This window comes from Thamnophis elegans, chromosome 3 (assembly GCF_009769535.1).
Source record: "Thamnophis elegans isolate rThaEle1 chromosome 3, rThaEle1.pri, whole genome shotgun sequence".
Taxonomy (NCBI): Eukaryota; Metazoa; Chordata; class Lepidosauria; order Squamata; family Colubridae; genus Thamnophis; species Thamnophis elegans.
Genome location: NC_045543.1, coordinates 50978463 through 51000280, shown reverse-complemented (window position 1 = coordinate 51000280; position 21818 = coordinate 50978463). Strand labels below are relative to the sequence as shown.

Here is a 21818-nt window from a genome sequence, read left to right as displayed (position 1 = left end):
CTATTACAGTTCAGATTCTGGTCTTGAAACTTAACTATAATCAATTGAAATGTACATGCATAAATATATACGTATGTACGTACATACCCATTATGCTATTCCCTTTGTTATGTACAACACAGAAAAGACTAATAAACAGTGACCCAAAGAAATTAAACACACAAAATAAAGAAAAAGAGAAGCATATAGATATTTCTTCAATCATGGATATAGTGAAATTTCATCTGAAGAATTAGATGTAGAGGTTGAAGAATCTAGAGAATGCATCTAATGCAAAGTTCTTGATAAAATCAAAAAGAACATTTTGGGAGCAGAGCATTCCTATATGATAGAGGCTCCCAGTTTTCTCCTGAGGTAAATTCAAGTCCTGTTGCTTAATTTCCAAGAGTTTACATCCTCTGAGGAATTGCTTGTTTCAATATAAGTCTGTTTAATCTTTACAGAGGACATTTTATTACCGATTTTCCTGAGGCATGGGTACAATTTTTTTTGGGGGGGGGGCTAAAGCTTTGGAGTTTCTTCTTGGAGTCCTGTTTGGCCAGTTTGCCTCCTTTATTCTGAAAAATATTGAGAATCAGCTTTTCTACTAGACACTAATAATATAATAAATTTATTTTTGCCTCTGATTTTATGCTGTTCTTGCTACCGGTGGTATTATATTGTTGTTTTGACATAATGCTGCCCAGAGTCCATTTGGCTTGGTCAAGTAATGCATTTAAATAAGAAAGAGAGAAAGAGAGAGAGAGAGAGAGAGAAAGAAAGAAAGAAAGAAAGAATAAATGAATTATGCTCTGCTTTAATAGTTTTGTAGTCCAACTATAAAAGTCCGTGTTTCTGCATATTTATTAAACTATCAATAGATATGGCAGTAGAAAAAAGATATCTTTAAATGATCTTGCCATCAAAATAAATGCTTACAGCATCAATGAATTCAGGGTATTCTAGAAAGAGAAACATCAGCTTTAAATTTATCATCACCCTTACTTCCTTTCCTTGATTGTACTTTTTAGTTTTGTTATTTGTGGTTGTCTTTTGGTGACACAGGTTTGTTTAAATAAAAATGCAATGCTTTTCTCATCTGTTTTCCTTTTAAATTCTTTCTCCGAGGTCTTTTAGAGGAGATTTATGAGCCGTAGAAACAGAATAGGATTTTCTCTACCCCATGGGTTCTTCTCTTTTTAAATTGTGGATCACATTTTTGCCTTTAGGTGTCAGGATGGATTCTCTGGACCACGATGTGCTGAAGTTGTACCCATGAAAGTCCATAAATTGCCAAAAAGTCCACAAAGTATGTTTTAAAATAAGATGAAATCTGTTTTCTTCCCAAATTACAGCAATCAAAATCGCTATCATTTGATGTTTTCACTCTTCAGTTTAAAATGGGATCTTTTTCTTTTGCCTTTGACCATTCTGTGAAGATTTAACAGCACCAAACACCTATTATTGTTTTGGTAATTGCAACAATTCTTTATTGTTCTGGTTGTCATTGCAAGTATTCTTATTTAGAATCTCTTTAGCCTTAATTTTTAAAAAAGCTGGTTAGTGTAAACATTACATTCAAGTTCACTGACTAATGACAATATCAAGTTGTCATTTCAGGTGTTGTACTTTTATATTTACTAAAATTAATCACCTTCCTCGTTAAATTGGTATTTGTGAAGCCATTGTTTCTTCAAAACTTTTTCAGGCTCTTGGCAATAAGAAACAGGCCCAATTTCTGAAGATGAATTCATCAAAGTTCTGGCTGCAGTCACTCAAGGAGCCTCTTAGCATATAATTGCCTCTTTTTCTTTTTCTCTGTTTTCTCTTTCTTTTTCTTTTTGTTTTTACTCTCAGGTGCCCAAATGAATTTACTGGTGATCGCTGTCAAAACTACGTAATGGCCAGCTTCTACAGTACGTCCACTTCCTTTCTGTCTCTGCCTGAATAGGAGCATGCTCAGTTTGATGCTGCTTTCTCCTAGTCGCATCTTTCCTCAGATTTTCCTTTATTACTAAATGGATTCCATGAACCTTAATCTTGATTGCTTCTGCCTGTTTGCATGGTAATGATTGTCAAACCAATGTCAAAACTTCAGCAAAATTAGAATAATAAAAATGAAGGTGCGTGGGGGGGAATGATATTGATTCCAATTAATAGTTGTTCAATGAGCTAAATATGAACATAAGGCTAAATATCATTACAAAGCTATAACTATCCAAATGTAATCTAAGTAAGATATTTCTGAGCAATAGTCATGGAGGAAATTGGATATAAAACATGTTTTATATTATCCTTATCAAATATAATCAATGAACAGTACTGAAGAATATGTGGCCTGAGGAAAATGGTTCTAGTTATTTTTTTTTAAATGTCCAATTTAACATAAATAAGAGAATGCCATTTATATGGCATACATGTCACAATTCAGATTTATATATTGAATTGCAAGGTTAACTGATTCTGATTAACTGGATGTTAATATACTCTGCTTTGCCCATATTTAGTAGGGTTCTAAAGAGCTATTACAGAGTTAACCAAGTCCTTGGGCAGACCTAATGAGATTTTGTGAAACAACCTTTTGTAGTCTGACTTCCTATAGAAATGTTATAGGTTCCCATAATTCATAACCAGTAAGTCCAAAGCTAAAACTGGCCATGAGATTACACTTTATGACTGCAGAGTTTACCATAGAGATTTCTTACAGTTCTATGCATATCCAAATATTTTTGATTAAGTTGTTAGTGGAATACTAATGCTTTAAGAGTAGTTTGAATTTGAGTTTAATAAAATTTGTATGCCGCCCACTCCCATTGGGACTCTGGGTGGCTCACAACAAAATAAAAGCATTTTAAAAATTCAATATTTAAAATTAATACATCATTCATTCAGTCAAGTGGGGCTGGATATTAATCAACAGCCCCAGGCCTGCCGGAACAGCAAGGTCTTAATCGCTTTGCGGAAGGCCGGGAGAGTGGTAAGGGTCCGGATCTCTGTGGGTAGATCGTTCCACAGGGGCGGTGCAGCTACAGAGAAGGCCCTCCCTCGGGGGGCCACCAGCTGGCATTGTCCGGTCGACGGCACCCGGAGGAGGCCCAACCTGTGCAATCTTGTTGGAGTATCATGTTCATTTAATGAGTATTTCCTTAAAGCAGTGGCATCTCTTCTTTAAACTCCTGAAGAAGCCTGAATCCCCCCCTCAAAAAAATGACCTGCTTTAATGAGTAGTAGAGAGATCCTGTTTATTGCACATGGCCCGAAGCATGTCTTTCAAATCATTTTTGAAATGTACAGAGCGCTACCAAACAGTCCTTGATGGTTTATTCAACAGCAGTGAAAAATGTCAGCTGCTTCATAATGATCCTGTTTAATTTCCATTGGCAAGGTAGTATGCATCAGTCATATGGGTTACATTTTTCATGTCTGTGAAAAAAATATATGAATAATTTATAACCATCCTAAGCACTCAGCTTCTAAATTAGAAGCGATTTCCCAAGGAAGGGTTTTTGAATTAATATTGCCTAATATTTTTCTTGGGTTAAAAAGTCAATTAGTAGAGAGCTTCTTCTTGATATTTTCATTACCCAAATATATCTGAAAGAATTTTGTAACTTTTTTTCTATTATATAAAATGTTCAGGAACCAAGAATAAGTGAAGGCATAATATGAACATGAAGTCTCTGCTTATCGAGAATAACAATTGAGCCCTTTATTTGGAGAAGGGGAGAGAGGGAGGGAGAGAGAAAAAATTCTGGACTCCTTAAATATATATATATATACACACATACACACACACACACACAACAAAGGTCTCTTTTAAAGCCTTAATAATGTATTAAGTAAATATACATTTGCATCCCACAAGAATAATCCAAAATGAAGCAGTTTAAAATGGTCACATAGAAGTACAGATATACAAAAAAAGGGTTTCTTTTTGTTTTGCTAATAGTAACATCAGAATAGTAACATCAATATTATGTGAGTAACTCTAAAAGACCTATTGAGGATTTATTTTATAATGTACCCTAAGGTAAAATGAATACCAAAAAATGGACATAGTACTGCTATAAGTTTTAGTTACTCCTGATACAAATAACTTTTTAGAAAATTGCCACTTTGCTTCTTCTATATTAATCCTATCAATAAGACTTGCAACTTCACAAAATTTAATTCTCAGTGGTTTCCAGTTCTAAGGGATATAAGTGGTCCTCAAGTTATGCCCATTCGTTCGATACCTGTTCAAAGTTACCATGGTGCTGAAAAAATGGATTCATAACCCAATTTCAAAAATCCAGCCGTTGCAGCACCCTCATAACCATGTGATGAATATTTGCGGCAGGCCATTATTATGACCAACCTCTTATGGCACCAATCCATCCTCCCTAATTGCCACCCGTGGCATCTGCTCCCTAATAATCACCTGTGATATCCGCCACCATGCCTTTTAATATTCAGTCAATAAAGATTAGTTTTGAGAATAAATTTTACCTTATCTTGTTGGCATTCAAGCAGAGGTCCACCAGTTTCAGGCAACATAGACATCTCCTTTGCTGCAAAAGAGACAACAAAATTACTAAAAGTTATTTTTACTTGGTTCAGGCATATCTACCTTTGAAATTAGAGGCAGGAGGGGGAAGAGGGGTTCCTAACGAGATAATAGAATAAATCACTATGTTCTGCCCCACAGCCAAATTATTTTAGATTTTAAATTGTTTCATCACAATTTTGGTAAGTCATTAGCTTCATGCATAGATTATGATAATTGTCTTCAACTTCAAAGCACTACAGAATGGAGCTTAGGGGTATGGCACATGTCCACATAGGCAGAACTGCCTAAACAAACAAGCCAAAAGAAAAATTACAAAGCTGCTCCCCCCACCTCCGACTCAGTGAAAACATAGTCTCAGAGTTTTAACAGCAAAGTACAAGCAAAGTGCTATCACTTTGCTATTTATAGACTGTGTCCCTGTGTAATAATTATTTAAATAAGCTATTATAAATTGTAACATTCAAGGCAGGCATAGCAAATAAAATTATAGTAGCTATATAATACTGTGAGTGTATGGAGTAATATATTTAGCACTGAACTTATTAGCAAGCAGGACTGAGACTTTCAAAATCAAGAGAACATATGAATTTCAAACATTAATTGGCATTTATTCTTAATTTACATTTATTCTGGAGTTAGAATAAGCAGTGCATGTTCCTTATGCATGATTTATGCTACCAGAATGAATGAATGAACAAATGAATGAATTAAAATTATATATATTATATATTATAATATATATATTATATTCAACTTGCCATTCAATTATTTAATATATAAGATGTTCGAAATTAGTGAATTTATGTGAAATTCATCTGGGTTGTCTATCTTACCATATGATGAACTACAATATGCAATAATAATTATGCATGAGCATGTCACCAAATCTACCGAAACTTCTCTGCAACTGTAACTAATATATTTTGTTTGTAGTGTTCATGTAGCAGGTAACACTGGCTCTTAAGTATATGGAAAAACCTATGTATTTTATTTAACCCTTAAAATATGACTGATTGTAAAGGAAAGGTGTACACTGTTGGGAATATTTTAACCTATAAGAAGTGAAAATGAATATAGTATATACACACCAATAGAAAGGAATCAGCAATTGCTCCTGAGTGATAAATATAGCAGTTATAGCTTGATACAAGAATTAAATGATTACATAACAAAGCTGTGAGTAATCAATGAAATGTTTCATAAAGCCAGCAATCTAATATTATCATGTTTTTTTAAAAAAAAAAACCGTAACCCATGCATTATTCACATTCCAAATATTGCAATGAAGTAGATTTTCAATCCATATTAGTCTGTCTATAATAGTATCAAACAATTTGAATGAACTAAAGATGCACTTTACTTTACTTTACTTTACTTTAGCTGTACTTTAGCTGAAGTATCAGTATAGTTTCCTTGTAACACATTATGCTGTCTGAATTATTTCCAGCAATTACAATAGCCACAACACAACAGGCACCCCAAATGGGAGGTAGGCATTTGCAACTACACACAGTCTCTTCTTAGTCATTATCTGCTGTAACGCCATTGTTTTCTGCTCCCACCGAAGGGGGAGAAATCACTCATAAGAATCAATATCTTTATCATATAGTACTCTGAAACACATAATGTTTATACATTGTTTCATGGTTTTACAAAGTTACTTGTTGTAAATTTGGCTCCGATCAGATTGAGTCTTACTTTTTTTTCTGAGGCTTCATAACACAACAGTTTCAGTAATTCTTCTCATTGCTTTTTATGATCTAAGAAGTGTTCCAAATCAGTTTTAGTAGAAGAGGCTACTACCACTTCAGGTACAGAATGGTGTAGATTTATAGTGTCTCCCTACTAACGTAAGCTTGGAGTAGACTGAACTTAATTCTGCCTGCAGCAGACTAAAAGCTGTGTTTCTCAATCTCACCAACTTTTAAGATGTATAGACTTCAGTTTCCAAAATGATGACTAGGCAATTTGGGGAGTTAAAGTCCACACATCTTAGTTCCTAAGATTGAAAAAACAAGGAACAGTGTAGTTTTATGTATAGGGAATTCCAAGATTAGTTCCCCACTATAGATCATAGATATACTAAGGAACATGTTTTATATGGGGATACTTTAGACCTGAAATGTGGCATAGATGATATAGTAAACTCAGATACTTCAGTAATATTTTTAAGGGTTAAATACATTGGTGAAGTCATTATGTTAATTAAATTATATACAGGTACCATTGTATGGTTTGGTTTAGAGTCAATATTTTTAAATAATTTTTTTAAAGGAGCCTGTGAAAGCTTACATGAGCTCTACACCATTAATCTTATGGCATTTGTCCTGTCTCAGTGTGCAAACAGCTAATAGGTATAATATCCATGTGCAATTTGTTTTTTTCAGTGAGGTGTATTGCTCTTTTCTGAAACTATTTTCCCTTTTCTTTCTTTTTTATGTCAACTTTCTGCATTGGCAGAACACCTTGGGATTGAATTTATGGGTATGGACCAATCATTCCTTTTAGCTTGCTGAAAGATTGAAAACTTTTTTTTCATTTCCTCACCTTCAATTCCTAACCAACTTCCTTGTGCTTCAAAAGGGATCATACAGCTATAACAGCCTTTGCCAGCTCCCTATTTACACTTAACTCAGCTCTCATAACCATACGCCTGTGTGTGTTTGTGTCTGTTTATCGGTGAGAGAGAAAAAAACAGAAAGAGATGCACACACAGACACCACTATGGAATGTGCTTGAGATGCCCACAAAAGACAGGATAACTTGGCATACTTTTTAAAATTTGCAACAATATATTACTGCTGATATCTCTGAAAGTACCTATTCAATTTTCACGTATGAAATTAACTGATATAAAACATTCAGCAAATAACAAGGAGAAGTCTCCTTTTTGGAAACTATTAGGAATAACTTGAAGTCATTCTATATAACCATTATTTGCATATTTCCCTAAAACAACTGATTGAAAATACTTATTGGATTTGCACCATGAAAAGGAAAAAGGTTATATAGGTAGTTATTGACTTACAACCATTTGGTTAGTAACCGTTCAAAGTTACAATAGCACTGAAAAAGTGACTGGCCATTTTTCATACTTATCACATCAATGATTTTTAACACGCATTCCCAGGGTCATATGACCACCTTTTGTGACCTTCTGAGGAGCTAAGTTAATGGGGAAATCAGATTCACTTAACAATCATGATAGTAACTGCAGTGATTCACTTAATAACTGTGGCAAGAAAGTTCATAAAATGGGGCAAAATTTACTTTAAAAATATCTTGCTTGGCAATGCAAACGTTGGGTCAATTGTGGTCTTAAAGACTACCTATACAATGGGGAGAAGAGAAAAGAAGGTGGAATACAGAGAAAGAGAGGCACTATAAAATGCGAAGACAAAGCTTTGGGCCTTCAGGATTAGGACTTGTTTTTCCAACTCTAAGTGAAGAGAAATGGGGACTGAACCTGTAATTAATTATTTCAGAGCTACAGTCCTTTTTTGTTATTCAGACCAGAAATTTATTTTGAGGTTAAAGAGATTGTATGGAAAGGTCTGTTCTTACCACATCACCACCTTTGACTTGTTGCCTTTATCTCCTTTCTTTTTTTAATTGAATGTTGCTTCAAACTCTAAATTAGACCTTACTCAGGACTTAAATTTTAACATCTAAACTGTTTTGACTAGAAATGATTTTAAAGTTGTGGTGAGTACTGACTTCTTGTATTTCTAAACACAACTTACATGCCCATTGTGATGCTTCAGATGTGCAAGTATGAGTGGCAAATTAGTAGTGTTCTTTCTTTTATATTTTGTTCAGCTCTGGATGCTTTTGTTTCACTGCTGTTTAGGACTTCTTCACTATGATGCCCAGCCAGTCCAGGATAATATACATATTAATGTCACATTACATGCCTGGCAACATTATATTAAATCCTTGTATGGCCGCATTCATAAAAGAAAGAAGGGAAAATGTAGCTAACACAACTATACTGACATATTTTTTCATAATTATACTACATTGCCAATTCTAGAATCTCACTATGTGGCAGGATTTTTCCCCAAGTCATATGATTGGCTATAAATCTCATGGTGCAAAGCAGTGATTCAAATAATTTGACAATTGGTTCGCCCAGGGTCAGGTTGGCTGTCGGAGGCGTGGCTCATCCCCATCCTCCAGCTCCACTGCACATGTGCAGCAAGCCTCCCGCGATGGCCAACCTGACCTTAGGTGAACTACTTGTTAAATTACCTCCACTCTCGACTATCAAAGTGGATCCTGGGTGCTGCACTGCAATGGAGAATTGGAAATGGAGCGGCCACCACAAGGGAAGGAGTAGGAGCAGGGAAAAGAAAGGGGGAAAGCAGCCTTCTCCCTCCCTTGTGCTGGCTGCTCCATTGCCCATTTCTCCCTTGCAAGGCAGGCGGAGCCCAGTGGGAGGTGGGAATAATTTAACAATTGGTTCACCTGAACTAGAACAAACTGGTTGAATCCCACCACTGGTGCAGAGCTATATTAAAATACTATATATATCCATATCCACATCATGCTGCATGTGGCCTACAACAGAAGCCAAGTAGATTTGGAAAAGAGGATGTTGGTTTAGTAATGTGAATACATTCCTAGTATCCCCGTAGTATCTGCCTAAATACAGCCATTGGGAAGGAGACATAAAGTCTGCAAAAGAGGATGCGCTTGACAAGTGATTTTGCAGAAAATGCATATTATTAAAGTTTCAAACAAGATCACATAACTCAAGAGAGGATGAGCAGGACTATTAGCGATGAGCAGACTGAAAAAAATGAGAGAATACTGAATAAAGCTAACCCTGCTTTTGCATTGCACTAAACATCCATAAAAATGTCACTAGAAAGGCACAGTGCACCATATCCATTGTGATATAGCACTGAAAAAAACTATATCATTAATTATAGTTAATATAAAGCTCACACAGCTTGTGTACCCATCCTAGGCAGTGGGCAGGGGGGAAGCAGTCATACAATTAACCCATTAATGAATGATGCTACAAAGAGAATTCTGATAACTCTTTTAGAACTGCATTATTCCCTATGTACTAGATTGTGTTTAGCATGGCTTTTGCTATCTCTGATTATATAGCAATAAGACTCCACTATTTGGCTAATCAATCGGGAGAGCATAGGTTGGTTGTTATGCTGTATGTAAAATCCCTTTAAATTCCGCTTCAGTCTTATTTTCAAGCATTTTTCTTATTCTTCCTTCCAGTTATCAAGCATGCTGTGCCAGGCCTATAGTTGACTTTTCAACTTCTAACGTTATATTTCCCTTCAGCTTCCTCTTCTTCCTTCATCTGTTCTTTTCCTTCTTCTTTCTCTCCTCTCCCTCTTCCCATATTTGTGTTTGTTTCAGTACTTCTTCTTCTTGTTCTTGGATTTTTGTTTGTATAATCATTTGAGCATTCTAGTTTTTTTTTTCTCACAAAACTGATCCTCCCCTCCTTTTGTTCATAATCAGTATTGTTCATTTCTGTATAAATACTGTATGTTTAGAAACTTGTTAATAAATGTTTGTATTGGGATTGGCTTATAGGAAACAATAATATGCATTGTATCATAGGTATGAAGGTTTGAAAGATCGTTTTTAAATTTTAGTTTTGGTTTATTTGGAATTTCAAACTGTAGTACTAAAAGCAGACTGAGAGTTAAATATGGATGCCATATAAAGTCATATATATGAGGTTATGCTCTCTTTAAAAAAAATAAACTACATTTCATGGAATGCCCAGGTTGGGAGAGGTGATTCTCACAGAGAAATATTTGAGGAAAAATACTATGTCCCTAAGAATCTGTTTCCTTCGTGTAAATTTCAGTGAATGTAAGGGATTTGAAAGGCTAACTAATGGCTAATGGTAAGAATCTAAAAAAGTTAATAACCTTTGCTTTCTCCAACCTATATATTTATACACAAATTTATAATTCATGGTGAGTGAGCCTGAAAATTTAGTATCTGGGTAGCCTATTCCTTATACCTAAGAGCAGTGTAAGAACAAAACGTTAAAAACCATAACATAGATTATTTTTTCAGATATTCTCAATCCCAGCACTATTGTCATTAAAACTAGTATTAGATGTTGAAATAAAAAAGAAAGTAGTGTGCTGAAAATAGCATTTGAAAATTATGCAATAAGCTTTTGATCAAATCCTATCTCGCTTCTTTTTTTTAAAAAAAAAATCCAGACAGCATGTTTTTTCCCCCTCCAAAATGGTTACATACCAATAAACGGCCCGGCATATCAGCAGACACAGCCAGTTATTGGATCTTGGCCAATATGACATAGTCAAACTATATATTGGGTCAGTGTCTAAGAAAATATTTGGATCCTTAAAGCAACAGTGACCACAGAAGTCAGGAATTTGGGACCTGACAGTGCTTATTGCCAAAAATCAATCTGAAACAACAGGCTAAGGCAAAGCAAGCCCTAACAGATGTCTTATCTGCAAACATACAAAGATCACCAGACCAGGAAATTGCTAAATACGAACTATCGCAAAGCAGAAAAGTAACAGATTTTCAAATCCTGTTCCATTGATGACAAACTCATTTCCAAGAGTACTGATTTTTCCAGTCCCCTTCTTTAACTCTGAATAGTCATATTCCTAAAAACATTCCCATTATGAATGCAAATTCTTGTTGCATTCACATGATGGTTACTTTGAGATTGGCAACTATATGATTGCACAATTTTAAATTAAAAGCTAAATAAATTTTAGCAACCAAGTAAGATAAAGAAAAAAAAAGAAAAAATACAAAGTTCTGGCTCATTCTGGTGTTTATTCCTGTGCACCATTGGTATCAGTGCCCTAAATGTATCATTTCCTTTCTTTAGCATATAAACTATGTTTTACCAAGCAGAATTTGATTATCTTTTCCTAAGAATTTGTTCATATTGATTATAGCAACTTAGACTAAGGTCACTACAATAAAACAGTTTTTTTTCACCCAAATATCTTCATATTTTCTTTACTATTCAATCAACCATATAATGTCTATGGTACAATGCATATTGCTTATTGGAGGTGGATAAAGTTAAATGTTACTGTCAGTTCCTGATAAATTATGCTATTTTCCCATGCGGCGTAGCAAAATTCAAAGTAGAATTTAGCATTCCTCATGTAAAGATTGGTGTAGACCAGGGGTGTCAAACTGGTGGCCTGCAGGCCGGATGAGTCACACGGAGGCCATGCCCATCCAAGCTCCGTGAAGAAAAAACATCGTGATATGCAATGTGACTCCGCAAGTTTGACACCCGCTGTGTAGACCAAAATAATATTGAAAAAAAAACTGGATATTTTAAATTACCACAAGAGACTATAAAGAGAAAATTGGGCGGACGGAGGTCCAATCTTTATCCCAGCTATCTTTGCAAGAAAACCCTATTTTTAAACAAAATGATTTGTTCTATCAGTGCCTTGTTTTTATTTCATTAGACAGCTTCATAAATTTTAAATTATGTTAAACAAAACATTGAATTGTGATTTGATTTGATTTAAATTTAATTTAAACTTAAACTTGAGAGTCTATCAACTTATAGCTACAGTGAAAGTATGACAAACTTTACAATCAGAAATGACAAACTATATTCAGTATCACGGATATTGAAACTTGAAGTTTTCTCACATCTGTGATACTGAATATAGTTTAGCATTTCTGAGCATAAAGTTTGTCATCCTTTCACTGTAGCTATAAATTGATAGACTATAAGCTGTATTTAGTGGTCTCTTGTTTTTTCATCCAGTGTACATGTTATAACCATCTATATTTTCTCATTTTCTAGAAGCTGAGGAACTCTACCAGAAAAGGGTGTTGACCATAACTGGCATCTGCATTGCTCTTCTTGTTGTTGGCATCATGTGTGTTGTGGCATACTGCAAAACCAAGTAAACATCCTTTTTTCTACAGTTTTGTAATCAGGACCTCACAAAACACAACAAAACTAAAAAATACATATTTGCATCTTGATACACAATTAGGTGGCTTAATAAACTTAAAACTTTATCTGTGTTTGTAAGCATAGCTGGAATGTAGTATGTAATTTGTCACAGCTTTGCATAGGAAGTGATCTCTTATAATCTAATCTAATTCATGATCCATTGAGATCATTGCAAAAACATCCCATTTGCTTTAAAAGGTTTCCACCTTGAAACGTGTTGTACCACATGATATTACACACAATGACTGAGCTGGGCTTAAATCCAAGAACTGTCTTTATCTTTAGCAGTGTGTGAGATGTGGTGAATCACACTAATAATGAATGTCAAAAGGTGTCTGATAAATGAAACTTGGAACGTCCAAACATCTACCCCCTTCCAATCAATTGGCAACAATTGATGTTGTTGATATTATGGTTTATTATGTAAATATAGCCTGATATTGACTTTTTACAACTTTCAGGAAATGTTTTAAAGCTTTCGTTCACAATCATTATGATTATGTTTATCTTTCCAAATTAAAGCGTGGCATCTTTCTTCAGAGTGAGCTGTTCAGACAAAAATGTTGCCCAGCTCAGAGCTGTGTTTTGCCTAGTATATTGGTGATACATTTTTACAGGCAAAAATATTTACTTTTATGGCATTTAAAAAAATAAAAGACATAACCAACCTTCAAGGTGTCCTTCCCATTGTTTCATCTATCCATCTTCTGAGTGGAGAGAAGTCAAAACTTTTATTAAACTTGATAAGACTTCGAAAGTTTTCTAAGTATGTTTTCTTTTCCCTGTTGATATTACTTTCAGCAATGGTGGACTCAGTGAAAGTATTAATCAAGGTGATATCTTAAGCACAATTAATTGAATGAATTATAGGTGTGGAAATATTGAGCCTGTTTATCTTTCATCGGAATTTTCCTCTCAAGAGTCCCTTGAGTGCTTTAATGAAATGCAGAGAGGTGTTATGGACGTGCAAGAGCCAAAGCAATACTTTTAAATCATTTTAGAAGTCGCCATAACAATAGCAACTGTTATGTAAACAATAACACACATTTTTCAACCATGTTATCTTCTCACTTATAGAAAGTGCACATGCATAGCTTAGACATAATAGGAAGTTGTAAGAATGAGCTAACCTGAACTTTGACCCTTTAGTCCCCAACCTTTTGCTTCTTTAGCTCTGATGAGGAACCATCACATCCAATTTTAAAGAAATCTCCATATTCAATCCATGGGATTGAATCCATGCATTTAAGTCTTGGTTGTGTTACAGAGTCCTACAGATAGTCCTAGACTTATGACCACAACTGAGCCCCAAATTTCCATTGCTAAGTGAGATATTTGTTAGGTTAGTTTTGCCACCATTTATGACTTTTCTTGCCACAGTTGTTAAGTAAACCACTGCAGTTGTCAGGTTAGTGACACAGTGAATATGGATTCTCCATTGACTTTGCTTGTTGGAAGGTTGCAAAATGGGACCACATGACCCTGACACACTACAACTGTCATAACTATGAATAGGTTGCCAAACATCTAAATTTTGATCATTTGACCACGTGGATGCTGCAATGGTCATAAGTATGAAAAATGGTCATAAGTCCTTTTTTCTGTCCTGTTCTAACTTTGTAACTGTTTAAGGACTGCCTGTTTAAGGTTTGAAGCTCCTATTTATTTTTAAGTATCCCACTCCCCCCCCCCCAGAATCATCTTTCTGATGTTATCTTAGCGAAAATAATAATTATTAAATAATACTAAGTCTAAAAATGCTGCTGACCCCGGATTTGAGAAAATCAAAATCTTGCTAGTTCAATATCTCAGTTTGAGAGTTTAAAGCAGGAATTTGGCCCAGTAATTATATTTTTCCCCTCATATACCCTTCCTTTCTCCTTAATGATGTCAGGACAAGACTTTTAGGAATAGGTAACACTGTTTCTTCTTTCTTCAAAATCTTGTCCCTGAAGGGAGGGATACCTGCTAACTTTAGTTTTCTGCAAAAGGGGGGTGTTATTTTCCTTTCCATATATGGAGATAATCGAGGCAACTTCATTTAGGTGCGTGAGGGAAGCCTTATTTTCAGTCTTGGGCAGTCAGAGAGAAGGAGTTTTCTCTTCCCCCCTCTACTGAAAGAAAAATCAATATATGGAGTGGATGCTGTTGTGTGTTTGGACTAACATCAAGCACATATCTTCAGCCTAGTTGAATGTGCAGCTAATGTAACATTCTCTCATCCAAGGGGCAGGAGAGGTCAGTGAGTGATTCAGCATTTTTAATAAATGAATTAGTTGAAAAACTCCAGCCAGTAATTGCTGCCTCTTTCAGAATCAAAATCATTTCTTGAATCCATGCGGGATAGAACCATTTTGTTTCTGATATTTTTATTTTATTTTAGAAGAACTTACTTTTCCCCCCCTATACCTTTACCATCAAAAGTAAACTGCCTAGCAAATAAGCTATAGAAAAACCAACACACAGCCCTCAGCTGTACATTATTGGTTGCTGGCAGGCAACAACTTAGCTGCAGAGTTCAAAATAAGGTCTTCCAAAGGGTCCCTGATCCGGATATATTACAAAGACCTAGCCACAGGGAATAAGGTTTCCAGTGTGTTGTTTTTGCCAGAAAATACATGAAAGGGCAAAAAAGCTACTTTCCTAGAAAATTCTACTCCTCTGGATCTAATAACCTTCCTTTGGCTACATGTATTATAAACCACTGGAGTACAATCTGCTTTCTGTAGCATCTTCATATGATACCGTGATGTAATTGGCCACTGGATGAGATTGGTATAGTTTCAAGATTCCAGATACCATATCAGAAACATGATTTGTGAATAAATCTTCTTGTACCTTTGGCAAAGTTTAATACTGGTTGTCCATCAGCTCCTGGTATTTCTGAACCTTCAAATGATAAAAATTCAGTTCTATAATGGGAACGTGCTATGGTCAATAAGGCTTATAGAACTATTTTATTCAGTCAACTATTTGAATACTAAAGTTCCTCCAAATTTCAAATTCAGAAAGCAGCGGAAAAAGTTACATGACCGTCTCAGGCAAGGCCTTCGATCAGAACGCAATCACAGGGTCAACATGGCAAACGGGCCTCACCATCCTCATCCACCGCCAGAGAATGTCCAGCTGGTGAATGTAAGTTTCGCACAAGCTTTGTTGAGTGACATTTAGTCCTTTTAACAATTTTAAAAATAGTACCACTATCTTATTCTCCCACTAGTTGTAAGGCAGAAGAAACCAGAAGCAAGGCAATTCAAATGAATACAGGTTTATTGCTTGGTAACACTACTGCAAGAATCTGAACTACTAACAGTCAAAGCAAATATGTGGTAGATAAGAGTCAATGAATTAAAGGTGGGCTGTACGAAGATCTCTTGTGAGCACAAAGGAACTCGAGACTGATGATGCGCTTGACACTCCTTTAAGGCTCGGCCGGGTCATATCTTACATTTAGTTTGTTAAAACAATGCAATAGCTGATTTAACTGAAAACAGTTGTGAAATTATATTTAGATGCTGGTGGGGTTGTTTGTCGTGGGGAAAACAGGAGGCAAGTATATTAAGTATGTTCATCATCTTGAATTATGTGTAGAAAACACTGGATAAAAATCTAAGAGTAATAATAAGAAATTATTATCTATAAAACAGCATTTAATTTACTATTTATTGTTATTATCTATAAACAGCATTTTGTATAATTTTATGAGATGCTTATAAGGTTCAAATTAAAAGTAAGAAGCATTTCTAAAATCAATAAATAGAAGAGTGGTTCGCTCTAATGCTATAAATGCAAATAATAAAATACAACTGAAAAAACTACTGCTAAACAGAAATATATTAAAAGCTAATACCAGGACTATAAAAATACTTTATGAATAAAGTACTAAAAAAGCTCATTTACTAAGTGCTATGTGAACATGCACAGATATACCGTATCTATATTTGTTTGTATATATGTATACAGTATGCACATATATGTATACAAACAAACCTGTTGGTGTCACTGAGTTGAGGTATAAATTGATTTTTACATTATACTTGTAAGATACAAAAGATTAAAGGAGCAATTTTCTGCATAAAACATTTGTGACCACAAACATTTTGTAACTATAGTAGCAGTGCTAGTTCCACCCCATAAGTAAAAATCAGATGAAATTGTCTTCAGAACCTTCTTGCAGCAAGATAGGATGCATTGCTGTAGAAAGCATATCATATCAATGTGGGCTAGGATGAATGTGCTGGAGAAATCATCTGAAATTAGAGTGGTTTTAAGCAAAAAAGGAATTTTTGTGGTGCTTCCCTGTTCACAAATTTCACTCAACTGAGAAATCTAATGAGACAGTTCTCTAAACTTTCAGATTATAAATTGTACCATTCTGTTTTGGATCTAAAATAATGTTTGTATATTCCACATCTGAGCCTTTTCTCACAAAACTGAACCCACAAAACTGTCAAAGGAATCTCGGTGGTGTAGTGAATGTGTGAACCTTTTTCTCCTGATTGAGAAAATTCAATATGAAAAGCAGATAATTCAAATCTTCGCTTGTTTTAACTCAGTTTCTGGTGTTGGTTCTCTTGCATTCATTTCAACAGAGTTCATGATTTTGTTCTGCTTTCAAAATGCATTCAGGACCCACAGCCTAAATTTATTTCAAGAAAAAGCAAAATCCATCACTATGAAGAAATATTTGAGGGGGACTCACAAAATATGTATGATAGTTTAGGTAGTTCTATTATCTTCCACAGCAAAGTAAGAAGAAATGTCTGTGCCTTTAGAGTAAGTTGTTCTTTCCCAGATTGAATGGGATTAATGTCTATTGACTAGGACAAAAGCAATAGCAATAAGGACATATTCTCAGAAGCTTCCGTATCAGAAGAAATATGCCTGCAGTATGTATATTCTATCTCTTTTTCTCTGTTTCTCTTTTTCTGTCTCTCTATTTTTCTCCCTCCCGCTCCAACACACACACACACACACACACACACACACACACACACACACACCACACCACCCAGTACCACACCACATGTGGTATTCAGCAGGTTTTGACCTGTTCTGGAGAACCAGTATCGGAAATTTTGAGTAGCTCGGAGAACCGGTAAATGCCACCTCTGACTGGCCCTGCCCCCTTCTATTCTCTGCCTCCTGGGTCCCTGCTGATCGGAAGGAAACAGAGATTTTGCAGAACTCTTCCCCTGGAGTGGAAAGGGAATGGAGATTTTACAGTATCCTACCCCTGCCATGCCCACCAAGCCATGCCGCACCCACCAATCCACGCCCACAGAAGGGGTAGTAAAAATATTTGAATCCCACTACTGCCCCACACCAACTAGCTTCCACTCTGAACTGAAACAGAATAAGGTCTGATCAATATACAAGAATTGGTTGGGGAAGTTCCCATAGGCAGATACAGTACCCAGGTAGCAATATACACTTTATAGCTGAATCAGTTTTATTGAACATGGAAGATCCTAAATATCCAACAGGGGTCTTGCTGTCAGTTTCATTGGATGCAAGATTTTTATGTATTCCAGTATATATTTTTGTATATTTAAAAAGTGCAGACATTTTCCATAGTGTATCATTCTCAGAAAGAACCAGTTTGTAGACAAGCTAGACCAATTATTTAGTCACTTCAAAATCAAACCTTCACTACTGCCAGTAGTTTTTATTACACAGGTAGTCCTCAAATTGAGACCATCTGGCTTCCCCATTGGCTTTGATTATTAGAAGGTCGTAAAAGGTGATAATGTGACCCTGGGTCACTAATCATCATAAGTATGAATCAGTTGCCAAGTGTTTGAATTTTGATCACATGACCATGAAGACGTTGCAACGATCAGAAGTGGAAAACCAATCATAAATCACTTTTTCCAGTGCCATTGTAACAGTCACTAAGCAAACTTGTAAGTCTCTTCATTATTTCAGAGACATCAGATGACAGCCAAATTAAATATTTTGAAAGGTTAATTCATAAAATTACAGGAAAAATATTCTATTCCTAATCCATTTCATAGAAAACAAGGTTAATTCCCTGTCATTAACATTCAAACACGTCATGAACAATTAAGATTGCAAAAAATACAGTGAGCAAAAACAAGGAGAAAAATAAATCTACCACTCAAACTGCTCGGTAATAGTCCTATTCCTACCCGTGAATTCCATTAGAATAGATTTGTTTTGGTGAAAGAATTCTGCAGATAATAAACTACTGTTTCCACAGAATCACTCTACTTTCATTTGAATTAATTCTAGGAAAATGTCTTCTGGGGAGAATAAAAGTATTGACTGCTAATTTGAGAAGTACTACCACTTCAATTTTTGAAATCCTTTCATATGTATATATAAAGCAGGGATGTCCAACCGTGGCAACTTTAAGACTTGTGTGTTGTTGTTGTTGTTGTTGTTGTGGTTTTTGCTGACACTGGTCTATCAGAGCAAGAAGTCCTCACCTAACCATGCTGGCTGGGGAACTCTGGGAGTTGAAGTCCACAAGTCTTAAACTTACCATGGTTTGACATCCCTGGTATAAGGCAGGAGTACAGAATTGATCAGTAGTTTTAAATTGTGTTATATATAAATGCTGTGTGTCTGTTTTGTTTAGCAATATGTATCTAAAAACATAATATCCAGTGAACATGCTGTTGAGAGAGAAACTGAGGCATCTTTTTCTACAAGTCACTATACCTCAACTACACATCATTCTACAACTGTCACCCAAACTCCCAGCCACAGGTAGGAGGCTCAGATAAAGCCAATGTATTTGTTAACTGAACTCAAACCCCAAACCCCAAAGTAAGTTTTAAAAACAGTAAACAGAAGTATTTGGATTTAAAGGTGATGGACTTTTTTTGTAGCTGAAATGTCCTAAATTGTTTTATTTTATTAAGCTTCCTTTGCTTCTTTGATTCTTTTCCCTGTTTTGATTTTTCCTTTGAAAAGAAGCAAGTCTTAGTATCAACATGTTAGCCCGCTTCTTCACAATTACTGCCTTGTTTCTGTGGACTTTATATCACACCATTAATTTTCACTTATAGAATTAGTACTGCATTTGGACCATGATGAGTTACTGCATTTACTCATCATTATTCTTTCGTGTACATAATTTGGCTTTGCTTGACGTAGAATAGTCCTACTCTCTGGCATTGTTCATTATGTCATAATCAGAGGTAGTATTCTACCAGTTCAGACAAGTTCGCCCGAACCAGTAATGGAAATCGTGGGTGGCCCCACCCACCAGTCCCGGCTCTGTGGCATCCCATTTAGGTCCTTTTTTGCCAAAAGCGTGTGCGCACACACACACACACACACACACACACACACATTTGCAAATCAGTAGGGAAGGTAAGTGAATACCACCCCTGGTCATAACAGTAAAATCTTAAAAATGATGTTAGTTTAAGATTGAGTGTTTATCTTTTTATATTCCCAACAGTTAGGGAAGAATGATCAGCTCAATTCTTCAGCAAGATAATGAATGTAAAACACTGCTGCCCAACAGATACACAGAGGACCCTGTCAGATACTTTCTTTTCACTTTCCTCTTCTTGAATTTTAAAATGTTCTCTTCTGTTTTTCATAACGGCTCGTGGTCAGTTGGAGTAATGGTCGGACCGAAAGCATAATCTCTGAAAGTCATTCAGCCCTTGTGTGCTCCTCAGTTGAGAACAGCCGCCACGCAAGCCCCTCAGGACCTCGCGGTCGCCTCAATGGCATTGCTGGACCAAGAGAATACAACAGTTTTCTCCGGCACGCACGAGACACACCGGACTCTTACCGCGATTCACCGCACAGTGAAAGGTATCCACAGGAGCTGATCTTAAGAAGGATATCAATCTGAAATACTGTAGGGCATATCCAGATCCTCACAGACAGAGAACTGCAGCTTGAAATCTTATCCGGGTTGGTGGGTTTTATTTTGGGGTATATATATATATCAAGAAATTTTAAACAGAGGTTTTGTATATCCATATTTATATAATAATTTGCCATTTTCATAGTGTTTTGGTGCTTTTGTGATAGCTTTTTTCCTTCATTGTTTTTAAAGCTATGCCGTATGTCTCCACTGGTTAACCCTAGAACGTATCATTAGCTTTGCATGAAAAAATGGCCAAAATCATCTTCACGACTGCAGCATATGGTGATCAATGAGTGTGATTTATATTAGAAGTGTGGAGAAAATATACAGCTTGAATGGAAAAGCAACCAGAATAGCAATATAACTAGACAAGAGTTGAAAATGAATGTTTAAAAGGCAGTGCTAAATAAAGTTGCACTCTTTCCCATTTAATAATTTTTTTTAATTGCCTATTCATACACTGTACTGAACAGATGGGCAAGTTAAAAGCATTTTTTCCTTTCAAAATAAAGATGAGAAGGTGAACAAAACTCTACTATTTGGGACAATACCATAATCCATGAATCAATACAGTCTTCACGTATTTACTGTATATTGGTTTTACTTGCTATTAATTTCTGATAAAATTATCTGGATTGTGGAGAATGTTTGACTGAATTGGCTCATTCCTTCACCTAACAGCGTTATCTTGTTTCCTTTCTGGAAAGCAAAGCTTGCCTGTGCTTTCATTAATTCCTAATTGTTGAGGTAAAATAGCACAGAAAATAGAGTACAAAAATATAAAATGAATAAATAAATAAATAAATAAGCCATACTTTCTTCAATACAACCAGTACTGTTTGACTGTTTTATTATAGAAATAGTTTGAAAGGTGGAGTCCCATTGCTCTACAATACTTACATTTCTTACAATTTTAATTCTGTGAGCATTAGAGTTTAAATATTTAACTCTCTAGAATAGCTTTTATTATCTATATTTCATCCTGGATTTTTTAATAGCTACAAAACCTGGAAAAGTGAATGAAAATTTGGAATTTTGCATGTTGACATTGTAGAGGACCAAAACAAGAAATGCTGAAGAACATCCAAAGTCTTCTTTCTTAATCCTAAAATTTGGATAGATGTATTGTATTCAGTGCAGTTGCTTGCAATAAGATGGAAATCTTTTTTAAAAGACAATAAAGAAGGAAGAGAGTCACACTCTTTTTTAAAAAAACTCTCTGCATGGTTAGTAGCAGAAGCTCCATTATAGCTTCAGAAATGTCAAAGAGAGTCCAAGGCTGGAATAAATCATAGATTAAAGTGAGTTGTATTGCCAATATTCAATTTTTTCAGGTGTTGGGTTTGCATGTTGAAAATCAAGAGAAGTGAATAAATGATCATTTAATGTTATTTTAGCCTAGAAATTTAAAGTTAAATTTCAGTAGCTAGTAGCTATTTATAGAAATCACATTTCTACTTACA

At 35.4% G+C, this 21818-nt stretch overlaps 1 protein-coding gene and 1 long non-coding RNA gene across 10 annotated transcripts in view; one reads left to right on the top strand and one right to left on the bottom strand.

Annotated features, from left to right (window-relative positions):
• The window catches only part of NRG1 (neuregulin 1), a 162685-nt gene that overhangs the window by 136287 nt on the left and 4580 nt on the right, over positions 1-21818 (top strand). For 4 of the 9 annotated variants that reach the window (XM_032214217.1, XM_032214216.1, XM_032214214.1 and 1 more), the window contains 6 exons: positions 1837-1895; positions 6989-7012; positions 12342-12444; positions 15506-15632; positions 19102-19232; positions 20094-20297. In XM_032214217.1, coding sequence (XP_032070108.1) covers positions 1837-1895; positions 6989-7012; positions 12342-12444; positions 15506-15632; positions 19102-19232; positions 20094-20297 — 648 coding nt within the window. Of the gene's footprint in view, positions 1-1208; positions 1289-1836; positions 1896-6988; positions 7013-12341; positions 12445-15505; positions 15633-19101; positions 19233-20093; positions 20298-21818 lie in introns of those variants that run through there. The other 5 variants (XM_032214215.1, XM_032214213.1, XM_032214218.1 and 2 more) reach the window with 4 other exon arrangements.
• On the bottom strand, positions 3038-12004 carry LOC116506454. The gene is made up of 3 exons (XR_004255029.1): positions 10781-12004; positions 4468-4529; positions 3038-3402 (listed from the first exon to the last, which is right to left on the bottom strand). It is a non-coding gene; the product is annotated as an uncharacterized LOC116506454 (long non-coding RNA).